Source organism: Bombina bombina, chromosome 4, assembly GCF_027579735.1.
Source record: "Bombina bombina isolate aBomBom1 chromosome 4, aBomBom1.pri, whole genome shotgun sequence".
NCBI classification, from domain to species: Eukaryota; Metazoa; Chordata; class Amphibia; order Anura; family Bombinatoridae; genus Bombina; species Bombina bombina.
Genome location: NC_069502.1, coordinates 501,451,316 through 501,468,581, shown reverse-complemented (window position 1 = coordinate 501,468,581; position 17,266 = coordinate 501,451,316). Strand labels below are relative to the sequence as shown.

General features: G+C 36.9%; 1 protein-coding gene across 1 annotated transcript in view; it reads right to left on the bottom strand.

Annotated features, from left to right (window-relative positions):
* The window catches only part of LOC128655452 (isoaspartyl peptidase/L-asparaginase), a 155,256-nt gene that overhangs the window by 121,026 nt on the left and 16,964 nt on the right, over positions 1-17,266 (bottom strand). Inside the window, exon 4 of the mRNA XM_053709072.1 lies at positions 6,177-6,319. Within this exon, the coding sequence (XP_053565047.1) occupies positions 6,177-6,319 (143 nt within the window). The remainder of the gene's footprint in view (positions 1-6,176; positions 6,320-17,266) is intronic.

Sequence of the window (17,266 nt, the reverse complement as noted above, 5' to 3'; positions counted from 1 at the left end):
CCAAGAGAATGAAGCAAATTAGATAAAAGAAGTAAATTTGAAAGCTGTTTAAAATTGTATGCTTTATCTGAATCATGGACATTTACTTTTTACTGTTCTGTCCCTGTATGTAAACTATGTGTAAACCACCTTTATGTTAGATGATCTACAAGGCAGAGGGGTTTCTAGGCTTACCTGCTAAATGAAATACATAGGAAACAGCTGAGAGTTATGGTGAGCAATATGAGGCAACAAGAAAAGACTTGTAAACAGGAAATAATGATAAAGGAAGAGCGATATGGGCCTTTAGAAGAATAAGAGGAGGTAGGAGATTGTTTATAGACAATGGCAGCGATATAGGAAAGTACAATGTGATCTATTGTTTTTTGTCAAGATTGTAAAGTATATTCTAAAGCCAATGGAATAATGAGCAGAGAGTTGCAACAGATGATGTGCAATGTATTCAGAAAATGAGTCTAGTACAGGCATTCATGAAGCATTGCAGATGGCACAGAAGGTAGTTCAATAGATCAGAGATGGTTTGAGGTAGCAAAGCAGTTAGGTAAGGTCAAATAAGTCAAAAGGCAACCGATATGAAGGTCAGAGCTCTGAATTCCGTGGAGTACAATCCAACCTCTCTACAGAAGAAAAATTACAGCTTTTAGAAAAATTACAGTTTTTAGATTAAGTTAAATAATAAGCAGGGGATATGAATAATGTCAGTATCCACTTGGCTTTACTCTTTTGATTGATTTAATCTGAAATACTGATATACACATGAGGTGCCCTCTATTCTCCTGTTTTCTCTATAGTCACTTCCGGATAAGTCTGTGAGGAGAGCAGCCTTTTCATCTATGTCGTATTGATGGAGTTGGATCACTGCATCACATTGGATATACTGCATATTGTTATTGAAACTCTCCACTGGGACTTTCCCTACCAATTACTATTGGAATATATGGTTTGATCAATATATTATATTAATATTTGTTATATGCACACAATCTGCATGGTATTTGGTATTTTAGGAGTTGAAAGTGGAGCTATATGGTCTATATATACTATAGCGTGCCCCCTCATTATCCTGTGTGAATATAAAGAATGGCTGCATTGCATTTTTTTTCGTCTGTGCATAATCAAACATTTTAATGTAAAATTAAGTTTTGAACAATATTAACCCTTTAAGGACCATTGATTTCCCCAGTTTCCGTGCTTAAGACACAAGCAATTTGGCATTTTTACTGGAATTTAATACTGAAAAATGGGGAAAAATGGGAAAAAGCATTTATTTGCTATGTTTAGACCGTAAGCTAAATAGCGGTCACCCATTTCAAAACTACGACACAAAATGATATATTTTTAGAATTTAGACACCCCAGGGCATTTATATAGAGGTATTTTGACACGTTTAACCCTTTTATTGTCAAGGGCAGAAAATAACATTTAGGGCTAAGAACCGCACAAACACTTTATTAAAATCAAATAATAAAAAATACACTTTATTAAACTAATATGTATTAAAAAAAACTTTATTAAAATTGTACACTTTTATCACTGCAGTAGTTCACTGGGACAGAAGGGGAGGGGCCAAGACAAGCCATGTTAATAAACAATGGCTTGTCATTTTTGATATGTGATCACTGTGACTGGCTGTCACAGTGATCACATAACCATAGGCCACTTTTTTGTGCATCACTGGACTGCCTCACTCCTGGGGCATCCAGTGATTGGCCAGTGAAGCTGATACCAGCATGCACTGGGGCAAACTAGTATCCAGACACAGTGATTGTATACACAGTAACTGTCATTTGCTACAGGTACTGTACTGCTGCTACACTATTTCTCACTCCTGATACATGCACACTCCTAAGCATACCTATGCCCTAAACAATAGATAACGAAATAATTTGATTGCAGAAGTAAATTTAAACGTTTTTTTTTTATTGCATGCTCTAAATTAAATGGATACTAAACTCAAACTTTTTCTTTTATAATTCGGATAGAGCCTGCAATTTTAAGCCACATTTTAATTTTCTCCTTTTATCAATTTTTGTACGTTCTCTTTGTATCTTTATTTGAAAAAGATGAAATGAAAACTTTGGAGACAGGCCATTTTAGGTCCAGCACCTGGGTTGCGCTTGCTGATTGGGTGACTAAATGTAGTCACCAATCAGAAAGTGCTATCCAGGGTACTGAACCAAAAAAGATACTAAGACAACAAAGAAAAATTGATAATAGGAGTAAATAAGAAAGTTGCTTAAAATTGTCTGCTCTATCTGAATCATGGAAGAAAAAAATTGGGTTTAGTGTCCCTTCAAGTTTAATTTTTACTTTCACATCCCTTTCATGGAATTTCTGGTGCTTGTTACTAGAGACATCCATTTCAGCTTCTGAAACAGGACTACTTGATAATTTCCTATCAAATACAATACGATTTCACATTTATTTTAGACAGTAAATTGCCTTTTTTGTGGATTAAAAGTGTCCATTTAGAAATTTTCAGTAACTTTTGTTGACATCTCCAGTATTATGTCTTTTAAAAAAGAAAAATCGCACAAGGCAAGACTCAAGTGAAAGATTGTAATATAAGATTGCACACACAGATGCTATTGCACTTACTAGAAATTTGTAAATAAAAAGCCTTCAGATAAAGCATTCAATTGTTTGCACTCCTCGTCACTCACTATAGGCTGAGATGGACTGCCTCTTACTGCTGCATCAAAGCGTCAAACAGGGTTTTCCGGATACCCTGTGACCGTGCTTGGTGACTTTGTGAGGACAATGAGACTTCAAGACAAGGACACTTCCAAACTGTCAGCTGGTTCCTGACGGCTGGGCTTCTTCAAGAAGATAAAAAAATGGATGTCTCTATAGTTGCGCCCTTTGTATTTAAAGGGCTGTCTACCAATAAAATCATGCGGGTGTGTCTGGCAGCTACCAATTGTAACAGTACACGGTTCTTAGAAAACAGACAGAACCACATAATGATTTGATATATGCAACATTAAGTACTTTGTTAATACATTCACAAGCCATAAAATGTTTAAAACATAGCAATGATAATCGTCGATACTATCAAAATATCTATATATATAAAAAAATCGTGATTGATTGACAGCAATGTGCTTTTGATGTGAAACTAAAATACAGCTAAAATAGATTACATATAAAAGTTATATATAAAAGAAACCAGTTAATCTAAAGCATAAGGAATACTTTGTCTATAGGGGTTATTTTGTTGTTATATCTTAGCACTAATTTATAAAGTGTACGCTAAGTTTTTTTTGTAACTTCCTATTAGATGTATCCATACATAAAAGAAACCAAATGTATCTATATGTTACAGTTTTGTGATGGAATGATTCAGCCGCAATTGGGCAGCACATTTTTGTAACTTCCTATTAGATGTATACATATATAGAAGAAACCAAATGTAACTATATGCTACAGTTTTGTGATGGAATGATTTAGCTGCAATTGGGCAGCACATTTAAATTATTGAGGACGATTGTTAAACAATTTTAAATGATTGTTTGAAAATAAGTAACGTTTGTGCTGGCTTTGTATTGAATTGTTTAATGCTCAAAGTTTTTATATATACAATAAATATGTATATATGGAGCTGTTGAATAAGCCTACAAACTATTAAATACGATAATTATATCTTTTAGGGTAACTCTTAATTAAGAACCTTCAAAATCTTTTTGATACCATTAAAAATTTCTATATGAACACTCTGGGAGCTAAAATTTGGGGTTTAATGCAGGCTTACAATGATTTATGTTTGATAAGGGATATAAATATTTGTACTAAATATATTCTTCAAAATAGGTTTGCCTGAAGGGTCAGATATAAATCTGTTACCCTTCCTGTTGCCTAATGTATCACTGTAGAGCAAAGAGATAACTTTTAAATGAAGGCTGCTACATCAATGTCTATATTCAAACCAAGAGGCTGTAATGTTTGAAGTTTATATATCCACTTGGTTTCAAGTTTCCTTAGTTCTAGAAGTCTATTTGGTTTCGAGGGGGGAACCCAATCTATAATTTGCACTTTTAAAGAGCTGGGGTTGTGTCCATGGTAATCGAGAAAATATTTGGGAACACTGTGTTTAGTCAATTTCTCTTTTATATTGCAAATGTGCTTATTTACTCTCCGTCAGATCTTATGTTTTGTGCGGCCTACATATAGTAGGTCACAACCACATTCTAGTAAATAAAATATGTATGTAGAGTCGTAGCTGCTTCTAAATGTGATGTTGAATGTTTCTGTTGACCTACTATTTGGGAAGGTTGCACATATTACATCTTGTTTTACCACATTTCATAGTGCCTTTCCATTCTTTTAACCAGTTGTTTCCCCCCTTGCTGAGATCTTCTTTCTTATTCCTGATAGATCTGAGTTTATTCGGGGCGAGTATTTTTTTTTTTTTTTTTGCCCTTCCTGTAGGTGAATGTAGGTTTAACATCCAAATGTGGCCCCAACAAAGGATCAGATTTTAATAGAGGCCAATGTTTTTTAAAATCTTCTCTAAACTCTTAGAGCCTTTGTTGTATGTAGTAATAAACCTTGGCAAATTGTCTTTGTTAGATTGAGATTTTATAAATTTATTGTGTATATGGGACCCTATTGTTTCTACACCTGATTTCTTGTTTGTAAAAAAGGACGTTCTATCTTTAGACATAGCTTTAGTTTTTGCTTGTTGGATGGTATCTTGTCTGTACCTTTTTCCTAAGAATTTATTTTCTAAAATTTGTGCTTCCACTTCAAAGTCAGCTGGATGAGCTGGATGGTTTCTTTTATAATTATGTATACATCTAATAGGAAGTTACAAAAAACTTAGCGTACACTTTATAAATTAGTGCTAAGATATAACAACACAATAACCCCTATAGAGAAAGTATTCCTTATGCTCTAGATTAACTGGTTTCTTTTATATATAACTTTTATATGTAATCTATTTTAGCTGTATTTTAGTTTCACGTCAAAAGCATATAGCTGTCAATCAATCACAGTTTTTTTTTTATATATATATATATATATATATATATAGATATTTTGATAGTATCAATGATTACCATTGCTATGTTTTAAACATTTTATGGCTTGTGAATGTATTAACAAAGTATTTAATGTTGCATATATCGAATGCATTACGTGGTTCTGTCTGTTTTCTAAGAAAAGTGGACTGTTACAATTGGTAGATGCCAGACACACCCGAATTATTTGGTTGGTAGACAGCCCTTTAAATACAAAGGGTGCAACTATAGAGACATCCATTTTTTAATCCTCTTGAAGAAGCCCAGCCATTGACCGGGGGAAACACTTCAGGAACCAGCTGACAGTTTGGAAGTGTCCTTGTCTTGAAGTTTCATTGTCCTCACAAAGCCACCAAGCACGCTCACAGGGTATCAGGAAAACCCTGTCTGACGCTTTGATGCAGCAGTAAGAGGCAGTCCATCTCAGCCTATAGTGAGTGACGAGGAGAGTGAAATAATTGAACGCTTTATCTGAAGGCTTTTTATTTACAAATTTCTAGTGAGTGCAATAGGATCTGTGTGTGCAATCTGTTATATTACAATCTTTCACTTGAGTCTTGCCTTGTGCGATTTTTCTTTTTTATGTAACCACAAACGGAGCCAAGGTTGGGAATCACCAGGCTGGACTAAAGCAGCACAGAACGGGCATCTTGATTGTCCATTAATCTAAGTGATATTCATCAGGGTTCGAAAGGAATCAAGGCCCTTTTATACAAATACTTTGAAGCATTTGGACATTCATTTGAGTCATCCATTCTAAAATATATCCTATGTATGGACACTAAAATCAGAGGTACTGTGAATCTAGCGGTAATCCATATGGATTATTGTGTATAAAAAGTATGTATTCGAATTTTAATACTAAGATTTTCTAGGTACTAAAAAGGTATTGAAAATAAAATATCAATAAGGTACAGTTATTATATATTACATATATAATTGATAGAATACAGTAGAACTGAGTATAAGTTTTGCCGTGGCTTATTACATTATTATAAAACTTGTAAGATCAGAATATAGCGCAATCAACTTTTCCTATAGTATTATGTTTTTTAAACAATACTTTTTTCAAGCTTTACAATTTACTACAAATATTCCTGACAACTGCATTTTCTACTTAAGTTGAAGGTAACATGCCATAAAACGTTTGTTCTGTACCTTTTCCAAGACTGCACGAGCAAATGTGATTGGATTTGAAATATTCTTGATACAAGAAACAGCACCTGCAGAAAGATTTTTTCCATCCATTATGATTGCATCAAGTTCCACATCACCATCAGCATTCAGTACAGCACCGTGACCTGCAGGATACAACAAGGTTTATATGAAAAGCAAACAGTATAACCTAAAGGTTTTGGAATAAATGAAAGACATTTTAGAGCTATTTATTTTAGTAATTCTAGCAACTATTGTATTGGATTTTCATGGAAAACAATATTTTATGTTATTGTGTCAGGCTTTTAAGTAAATATATTGCCCATGGCAAAAAAGATACTGATTGTTTTCCTTCAGTCATAAAACCTTTATCTTGTTATAAAATCATAAAGTCTGCAAGGCATTGGATTTTTCTTGTGACATTCACTGAATGCTTTTCCTCCCAGAAGGTAATGATAAAGGAGCAGATATGTAGAAATACGCTTAAAAACATGAAACATTTTTATTTTCAAGGCAAACATTGTGCTTTGATAAATGTTTTTTTTCAGAGGCTGCGAACAATATGGCTGATCAAGTTATAAGTACCAACAAAACCTTTAACACTAAAGTAAATTGGTTCAGTAGTTCTTTTTAGGATTTAACAATAACAAAAGCAGTACAAGTGTTCTATTTTCTGTGAAATTACCCTCCCCCCATACATTTCTACAGTAATATTCCCTCTGCCTGGTATTGTGTGGCTGTGCTGTCCTGTTGAATTGGAAGAGACATATCATTGCAGACTCTTTTTCTCTATGAAAGGTAAATGTGAGCTAAATGAGGACAGGCAATGGATTCCATGGGGCTGATATATCAAGCTCCGTATATGGAGCTTGATGCCCCTTGTTTCCGCTAAAGACCGCTGCTCCATAACTTGTCCGCCTGCTCTGAGGCCACGGACAGAAATCAACCCGATCAAATACGATCGTGTTGATTGACACCCCCTGCTAGCGGCTACGATTGGCCGCGAATCTGCAGGGGGCGACATTGCACCAGCAGTTCACAAGAACTGCTGGTGCAATGATAAATGCCAACAAGATACGCTACATTGCATCATGTCCGCTTGCAAATTAATAAATATACACCCATTTATCAATCTACCATAACTGAGCATGTTGTCCACCTGCTACATGATACGGCAAATAGAAAAAAATGATGTTCATTCCCAAGTGTTGGTTTGTCTCCTTGTATAACTTTTCTGAAGCTTCATAATGCTAGACCCAGGAACAGGACAGATCACTCCCTGGAATAAATTAGCTAATGACTGAGGAATTATGACTGATCAAAAGACCGGGAATATGACTTGCATAAGATTCCCTGAGATGGGTTTTCTCTAAATAGCCATTGTTTCTTGTATTCAATCATAAACAAAAGGTGAGGCCGCACAACGGTTCCAATAGAGAAAACAAAGGTTTATTGTCAAAATTTAACCCGGACAGACATGGATAGGTAGGTAGTCTAGTCATTGTTTCTTGTATTCTCTATTCTGTTTTATTTCAGTACTTTATGTATTTATTCATTTTTTTAACTCATATTTTAAATTCATTAATTGATTATGCTATTTATAAGTTCATATTTGATAATATAATGATGATAATGTTAACAAAATATTGTACTCTGGTTTTGTCTCTTTTTTTTGTAAAATCAATGTATGTGCTATTTTTGTTGGACTGAGAACATAACTGCTGGCTTTACAAAAAATTGTTTTGTCTTTGAATCTTCATACTTTACATAAAGGGATATAATACTCAAATGCTTTCAATCATAGATACAAAAGAACATTTGTTAAACATGATAACCTTTTCTTTCCTAAGATATGGAGAGTCCATGACGTCATTCAATTACTAGTGGGAATATCACTCCTAGCCAGCAGGAGGAGGCAAAGCTGTTAAATGTCACTCCCATACCCATAGTCCCCAGTAAGGCTTGCCGATACTGGCTTTGTGAAGTAATAGTTTGTGAGCTGGCAAACATTGGGAGTACGGTAGGGCTACTCAGTTTTTGCTGAGCTGTAGAAGTCTGAGTTATTTTATTTCTGTGTGGGAATTAAATTGATACCGTTCTTTGCTCTGAGTTACCAAAGTCTTCTCTTAAAGGGACAGTAGTCTTTTGAAAAATTTTCTTTTTCTAAAAACGTTTTGTTTGCTGCTGCTTTAATACCATAGTGTTTTTTTCAGATTTTGTTTTGCCTATGCTATTTTGTACTACATGTTTAACCCCTTAACGACCGACGACGTATGCCATACGTCCTCAAAAAAAAAGCACTTAACGACCGAGGACGTATGGCATACGTCGTCGGTTTAACAGAGCACTGGAAGCGATCGAAATCGCTTCCAGCTGCTCTAACAGTATTGCAGGCTTGCCTTGATGTCTAGGCATCCTACAATACTGTTCCCGAGTGCCGGGACCGGATTGATCACTCCCCCACGAGTGATCACTTCCGGTTTCGCTCCACGTGGAGCCCGGCAGTGTTTCAGAGCATCGGAAGCGATCGGACACGCTTCCGATGCTCTGCTTGTGTGCTAAGTGCCTCGGTGGGTCGAGGCACTTAGTTAGTTATAAAATGAAGGTAAAAAAAAAAACAAAAAAAAAAAAACCTTTAAAATATAAAAAAAAGCCCTAAATAGCCCCCCCCCCTCCCCCTTCACTAGGCATCCAAGATGGCGATGCCCAGTGCATCATGGGGCCTCTGGGGGTGTCCCTAGCCTGCATCATCATAGGGGCAAGCTAGGGTCACCCAATCTGAGCCTCCCATCCTAAAAAAAAAAATAATAATAAAATACCCCATTTGTCTGATCATGTCAATATTTGTAAATATTGACTATGATCAGTGTGGATCTCCCTCCCTCTCCTCACTTGCCATTTTGTTGGAGAGAGAGAGAGACCTGTATTTAGCAGAGAGAGAGATTTATTTCTTTTATTTGTTAAAAAATATAGAACCAAAGGCTCTTTTCAGAGCCATTAACCCATAGCTTGCCAGTGATCACTATATATCACTGGCAGTAACATAGGTGCACTTTTTTTTTGCTGCATTTTGCTGTCTGTGCATTTTTTTAGGGGTTAATTTTGTTGTTGTAATTTTTTAAAAACCCAAAGGCTCTTTTCAGAAACATTTAGTTAATTTAATTTAATTTTCAGAGCCATTAACCCCTAGCTTGCCAGTGATCACTATATATCACTGGCAGTAGCATAGGTGCACTTTTTTTTTGCTGCATTTTGCTGTCTGTGCATTTTTTTAGGGGTTAATTTTGTTGTTGTAATTTTTTAAAAACCCAAAGGCTCTTTTCAGAAACATTTAGTTAATTTAATTTAATTTTCAGAGCCATTAACCCCTAGCTTGCCAGTGATCGCTATAAATCACTGGCAGTTGCATAGCTGTACTTTTTTGCTGTCTGTGCATTTTTTTAGGGGTTCATTTTGTTGTTGTAATTTTTTAAAAACCCAAAGGCTCTTTTCAGAAACATTTAGTTAATTTAATTTAATTTTCAGAGCCATTAACCCCTAGCTTGCCAGTGATCGCTATAAATCACTGGCAGTTGCATAGCTGTACTTTTTTGCTGTCTGTGCATTTTTTTAGGGGTTAATTTTGTTGTTGTAATTTTTTAAAAACCCAAAGGCTCTTTTCAGAAACATTTAGTTAATTTAATTTTCAGAGCCATTAACCCCTAGCTTGCCAGTGATCGCTATAAATCACTGGCAGTAGCATAGCTGTACTTTTTTGCTAGTTAATTTAGTTAATTAATTTAGTTAATTTAATTTAATTTTCAGAGCCATTAACCCCTAGCTTGCCAGTGATCGCTATAAATCAATGGCAGTTGCATAGCTGTACTTTTTTGCTGTCTGTGCATTTTTTTTAGGGGTTAATTTTGTTGTTTTAAAAACCCAAAGGCTCTTTTCAGAAACATTTAGTAGCATAGCTGTACTTTTTTGCTAGTTAATTTAGTTAATTAATTTAGTTAATTTAATTTTTTTTAGTAATTGTTTTCTGTGACAGATACAAAAATGTCACAGAAAAGATATAGTGCTGAGGAGGCGTATGCCATCCTTGCGTCAGAGTCAGATGCCTCTATTTCTGACTCAGACCCCAATTTTGACCCTGCCATGTGCTCAGATACATCACTAGATGCAGTCTCAAATGATAGTGATGTATCTGTGGCTGCTAGCCCCCCTGCCAGCCCCCCTGCCAGCCCCCCTGACAGAAGGAGGCGTGTTGCTGCCATTGCTGCTGAAGAGTGGGTAACGCCTCATCTCCAGAGGCCAGATATCCCACCCTTCACAGCAAATGCTGGCATAAATATAGATGTGGCAGGTTTTAGCCCCCAGCAGTTTCTGGAAGTGTTTCTGGGCGATGATATATTGGGGAACATTGTCGCCCAAACTAATTTATATGCCCATCAGTTCCGTGCTGCAAAGCCTGGAACATATTTGGCAAAGCAGCAATGGGCCCCCATCAATGTGCCAGAATTCAAAAAATTCTGGGCATTGACTATGCTGATGGGCATCATAAAGAAACCCTCCATTCGCTCCTACTGGAGTACTAGCCCCATCTGCTCTACCCCCATTTTCTCCCAGACTATGTCGAGGAAGAGGTATGAAATGATTCTGCATTTCATGCACTTCAGCGACAACAGCCTGTGCCCCCCTAGGGAGCATCCCCAATTTGACAGGCTGTATAAAATCCACCCCCTGATAACCCACTTTTCTGCCAGGTTTGCAGAGGCTTATACACCTGGAAGGAATATATGCGTTGATGAATCCCTAATTAAGTATAAGGGAAGGCTCCAGATATGGGGTAAAGGTGTATAAGCTCTGTGACAGCGAGACTGGGTATACTCAGGCCTTCCGGGTGTATGAGGGAAAGGATAGCCACCTTGACCCTCCAGGTTGCCCAGAACATATGGGAACCACTGGCAAGATTGTCTGGGACCTGATATTACCCCTAATGAACAAAGGGTATCACTTGTACTTAGACAATTTTTATACAAGTGTCCTTTTGTTCAAGCTACTGTATTGCTTTGATACAGTAGCTTGCGGTACAATTAAAAAGAACCGCGCAGGTTTCCCAGGACAGCTTGTTCGCACCCGGCTACGAAGGGGGGAGACCTCAGCTCTGCACCAAGAGGAGCTGTTGGCACTGAAGTACAGAGACAAGAAGGATGTATACCTTCTTACCACCATCCACACAGAGAGGACGGTGGCGGTTTCTGTACGTGGCAGAGCTGAGATCATAAGGAAGCCAGTGTGCATCAAGTCTTATAACCGGCATATGGGTGGGGTTGATCTGGCTGATCAGCTGCTGCAGCCCTACCTAATTATGCGGAAGACAAGGGCCTGGTACAAAAAGGTTGCAATTTACCTAATGCAGATTGCAACCCACAACGCTTTTTTGTTGTTCAAAAAAGCAAACCCCAGAGTTAAAAATACTTTTTTACAGTTTCAGCTCCAGATTATTACGGGGATTTTGTACCATGATGCACCTGCTCCCCGGGCGGTGATGGGAGAGAGCAGAGTTGGGGCTACCCATTTTATTTTTAAAATCCCCCCTACTGCCACAAAGCAGAAACCACAAAAAAAATGCAGGGTCTGTACCAAGAGGGGGAAGAGAAGGGACACCATATATTACTGTCCTGATTGCCCTGGACAGCCTGCACTCTGCATTGGGGACTGCTTCAAGCGGTACCATACAATGGTCAATTTTTAAAAAAATAAATACATTTGCTGTTACATATATATATATATATATTTTTTTGGTTATGTTTACAGTTAGATGTTTTTTTGTTTTTTTTTACTTTTACTGTGCCAGATTTTTACATTTCACTACTCTATTTTTTTCTAAAATTGGGCCTGTTTTTTTTTAACCAAAACCCCTGTCAAACCTATGCATGGGGGACATAGGTGTTCTCAGGGTGCCTTGCAGAAAACAACCTGAAGTATGTTTTTGTAATAACTTACAACAGTCTCTCCTAAATTATAGTCAAAAAGCAATGTGTCTGTAAAAATGAAAATTGAAAAATTACCACCATACACTTTCTCCAATTTTTTGGGCTAAAACGGTTGCTTCAAAGGCATCAAAGCACACCATATACAATACCTTGGGGTGTCAACATTTAAAAAATATACACTTTGAATGCAATAAATAAAAGTGGGGTATGCGATAGGCCCCAAACTAAATATAGGCCTATCAGAAGAAATACTCTCATTTTTAATAACTAAAATCACAAGTCATAAAATTGTAACATAACCTTCCCAAAATCCTGGCAAACCTATGCATGGGGGGCATAGGTGTACTCAGGGTGCCTTGCAGAAAACAACCTGAAGTATTCTTTTGCAATAACTTACAACAATCTCTCCTAAATCATAGTCAAAAAGCAATGTGTCTGTAAAAATGAAAATTGAAACATTACCACCATATACTTTCTCCAATTTTTTGGGCTAAAACGGTTGCTTCAAAGGCATCAAAGCACACCATATACAATACCTTGGGGTGTCAACATTTAAAAAATATACACTTTGAATGCAATAAATAAAAGTGGGGTATGTGATAGGCCCCAAACTAAAGATAGGCCTATCAGAAGAAATACTCTCATTTTTAATAACTAAAATCATGTAACATAACCTTCCCAAAATCCTGGCAAACCTATGCATGGGGGGCATAGGTGTACTCAGGGTGCCTTGCAGAAAACAACCTGAAGTATTCTTTTGCAATAACTTACAACAGTCTCTCCTAAATCATAGTAAAAAAGCAATGTGTCTGTAACAATGAAAATTGAAAAATTACCACCATATACTTTCTCCAATTTTTTGGGCTAAAACGGTTGCATCAAAGTCATCAAACCACTCCATGTATAATACCTTGGGGGGTCAACTTTTTAAATATAATCACATTTATGGAAAACAAATAAATTGGGGTATGTTAAAAGACCCCCAAAAAAGACGATAGGCAAAGAAAATATGTTAAATGTGAAAAAAAATCACAAACACATGTCAGACATTTGGCATTGTACCGCCCAAACAAGCCACCAAACCTATGCATAGGTGGTATCACTGAACTCAGGAGATGTTGTTGACCACATATTGGTGTCTTCTTTGGTAGTAACACATAACAGGAGCTGTGAATCCATGTCTAAAGTACAATGTATGTGAAAAATAACACAAAGAAATGAATGCCCAATAGTTTGACAAAGACTAGTGGTTGAATTAGTGTATGGAAAGTGTTAAAACACCTGCATTTGAAATACCCTAGGATGTCTACTTTTCAAAAATATATGGTTTTATGGGGGTAAATTACATTGGCCGGCTTCAGAAATGTCTTAAATAGAACATGGGTGCATGGGATGTGAAAATGGGAAGTGTAAAAAATGGAATGCGCTTCCTAAAAATAAGGCCTTCTAGCCCCCAGAGAACCCGACACACCTATACATGGGTGGTATCACTGTACTCAGGAGATGTTGTTGAACACATATTGAGGTGTTTTTTGGCAGTAACACATAACAGGAACTGAGAATCCATGCCTAAAGTACAATGTGTGTGAAAAATAACACAAAAAAATGACTACCCAAAAGTTTGACAAAGACTGGTGGTTAAATAAGTTCATGGAAAGTGTGAAAATACCAGCATTTCAAATACCCTAGGGGGTCTTCTTCTCAAAAATATATGGTTTTATGGTGGTAAATTTCATTGACCGGCTTCAGAAATGTCCCAAATAGGACATGGGTGCATGATGACCGATGTGAAAATTCCAAGTTGAAAAACTGGAATGCGCTTCCTAAAAATAAGGCCTTCTAGCCCCCAGAGAACCCAACACACCTATACATGGGTGGTATCACTGTACTCAGGAGATGTTGTTGAACACATATTGAGGTGTTTTTTGGCAGTAACACATAACAGGAACTGAGAATCCATGCCTAAAGTACAATGTGTGTGAAAAATAACACAAAAAAATGACTACCCAAAAGTTTGACAAAGACTGGTGGTTGAATTAAGGCATGGAAAGTGTTAAAATACCAGCATTTGAAATACCCTAGGGTGTCTACTTTTCAAAAATATATGGTTTGATGGGGGTAAATTCTATTGGCCAGCTTCAGAAATGTCCCAAATAGGACATGGGTGCATGATGACCGATGTGAAAATTCCAAGTTGAAAAACTGGAATGCGCTTCCTAAAATTAAGGCCTTTTAGCCCCCAGAGAACACGACACACCTATACATGGGTGGTATCACTGTACTCAGGAGATGTTGTTGAACACATATTGAGGTGTTTTTTGGCAGTAACACATAACAGGAACTGAGAATCCATGCCTAAAGTACAATGTGTGTGAAAAATAACACAAAATAATGACTACCCAAAAGTTTGACAAAGACTGGTGGTTGAATTAGTGCATGGAAAGTGTTAAAATACCAGCATTTGAAATACCCTAGGGTGTCTACTTTTCAAAAATATATGGTTTGATGGGGGTAAATTCCATTGGCCAGCTTCAGAAATGTCCCAAATAGGACATGGGTGCATGATGACCGATGTGAAAATTCCAAGTTGAAAAACTGGAATGCGCTCCCTAAAATTAAGGCCTTTTAGCCCCCAGAGAACCCGACACACCTATACATGGGTGGTATCACTGTACTCAGGAGATGTTGTTGAACACATATTGAGGTGTTTTTTGGCAGTAACACATAACAGGAACTGAGAATCCATGCCTAAAGTACAATGTGTGTGAAAAATAACACAAAATGATGACTACCCAAAAGTTTGACAAAGACTGGTGGTTGAATTAGTGCATGGAAAGTGTTAAAATACAAGCATTTGAAATACCCTAGGGTGTCTACTTTTCAAAAATATATGGTTTGATGGGGGTAAATTCCATTGACCAGCTTCAGAAATGTCCCAAATAGGACATGGGTGCATGATGACCGATGTGAAAATTCCAAGTTGAAAAACTGGAATGCGCTTCCTAAAATTAAGGCCTTTTAGCCCCCAGAGAACCCGACACACCTATACATGGGTGGTATCACTGTACTCAGGAGATGTTGTTGAACACATATTGAGGTTTTTTTTGGTAGTAACACATAACAGGAACTGAGAATCCATGCCTAAAGTACAATGTGTGTGAAAAATAACACAAAATAATGACTACCCAAAGGTTTGACAAAGACTGGTGGTTGAATTAGTGCATGGAAAGTGTTAAAATACAAGCATTTGAAATACCCTAGGGTGTCTACTTTTCAAAAATATATGGTTTGATGGGGGTAAATTCCATTGACCAGCTTCAGAAATGTCCCAAATAGGACATGGGTGCATGATGACCGATGTGAAAATTCCAAGTTGAAAAACTGGAATGCGCTTCCTAAAATTAAGGCCTTTTAGCCCCCAGAGAACCCGACACACCTATACATGGGTGGTATCACTGTACTCAGGAGATGTTGTTGAACACATATTGAGGTTTTTTTTGGTAGTAACACATAACAGGAACTGAGAATCCATGCCTAAAGTACAATGTGTGTGAAAAATAACACAAAATAATGACTACCCAAAAGTTTGACAAAGACTGGTGGTTTAATTAGTGCATGGAAAGTGTTAAAATACAAGCATTTGAAATACCCTAGGGTGTCTACTTTTCAAAAATATATGGTTTGATGGGGGTAAATTCCATTGACCAGCTTCAGAAATGTCCCAAATAGGACATGGGTGCATGATGACCGATGTGGAAATTCCAAGTTGAAAAACTGGAATGCGCTTCCTAAAATTAAGGCCTTTTAGCCCCCAGAGAACCCGACACACCTATACATGGGTGGTATCAATGTACTCAGGAGATGTTGTTGAACACATATTGAGGTTTTTTTTGGTAGTAACACATAACAGGAACTGAGAATCCATGCCTAAAGTACAATGTGTGTGAAAAATAACACAAAATAATGACTACCCAAAAGTTTGACAAAGACTGTTGGTTGAATTAGTGCATGGAAAGTGTTAAAATACAAGCATTTGAAATACCCTAGGGTGTCTACTTTTCAAAAATATATGGTTTGATGGGGGTAAATTCCATTGACCAGCTTCAGAAATGTCCCAAATAGGACATGGGTGCATGATGACCGATGTGAAAATTCCAAGTTGAAAAACTGGAATGCGCTCCCTAAAAATAAGAGCTTTTAGCCCCCCGAGAACCCGACACACCTATACATGGGTGGTATCACTGTACCCAGGAGATGCTGCTGAAGACATATGAGGGTGTTATTTGGCAGTAACCCTTAATATTATCAGTAAATGTATTCTTAAATTGCTATTTTGTCAAAAAAATCAAATTATTTTTTTTCCCCCCCCAAACTTTGGCATAGATTGGTGGTAAAATGGTTGCATGAAGAAAGTCAAAATACCCCAAGTTTAATACCTTAGGTTGTCTTCTTTTAAAAAATATATACATTTGAAGGGTTATTCAGGGATTCATGACAGATATTGGTGTTACAATGTAACTATCGCCAATTTTGAAAAAACATGGTTTTGAAATAGCAAAGCGCTACTTGTACTTATTGCCCTATAACTTGCAAAAAAAGCAAAGAACATGTAAACATTGGGTATTTATAAACTCAGGACAAAATTTAGAAACTGTTTGGCATTGGTATTTTATGGTGGTTGTAGATGTGTAAGAGATTTTGGGGCTCAAAGTTAGAAAAAGTGCATTTTTTTTCATTTTTTCCTCATATTTTATATTTTTTTTATAGTAAATTATAAGATATGATGAAAATAATCATATCTTTAGAAAGTCCATTTAATGGCGAGAAAAACAGTATATAATATGTGTGGGTACAGTAAATGAGTAAGAGGAAAATTACAGTTAAACACAAACATCGCAGAAATGCAAAAATAGCCTTGGTCCCAGATGGTCAACAAATTGAAAAGTGGTCTGGTCACTAAGGGGTTAATAGAACATTAGAGTGTTAAGATATATTATTGCCCTATGTCCCTATTGTCTCTCAGGATGATTCTGTTCCGGCAATCGCACAGCTTTCTCCTCAAACATCCCAAGTCTCAATGGCATCACGTACAGTGCTCTGCAGTTCTTCTCAGCC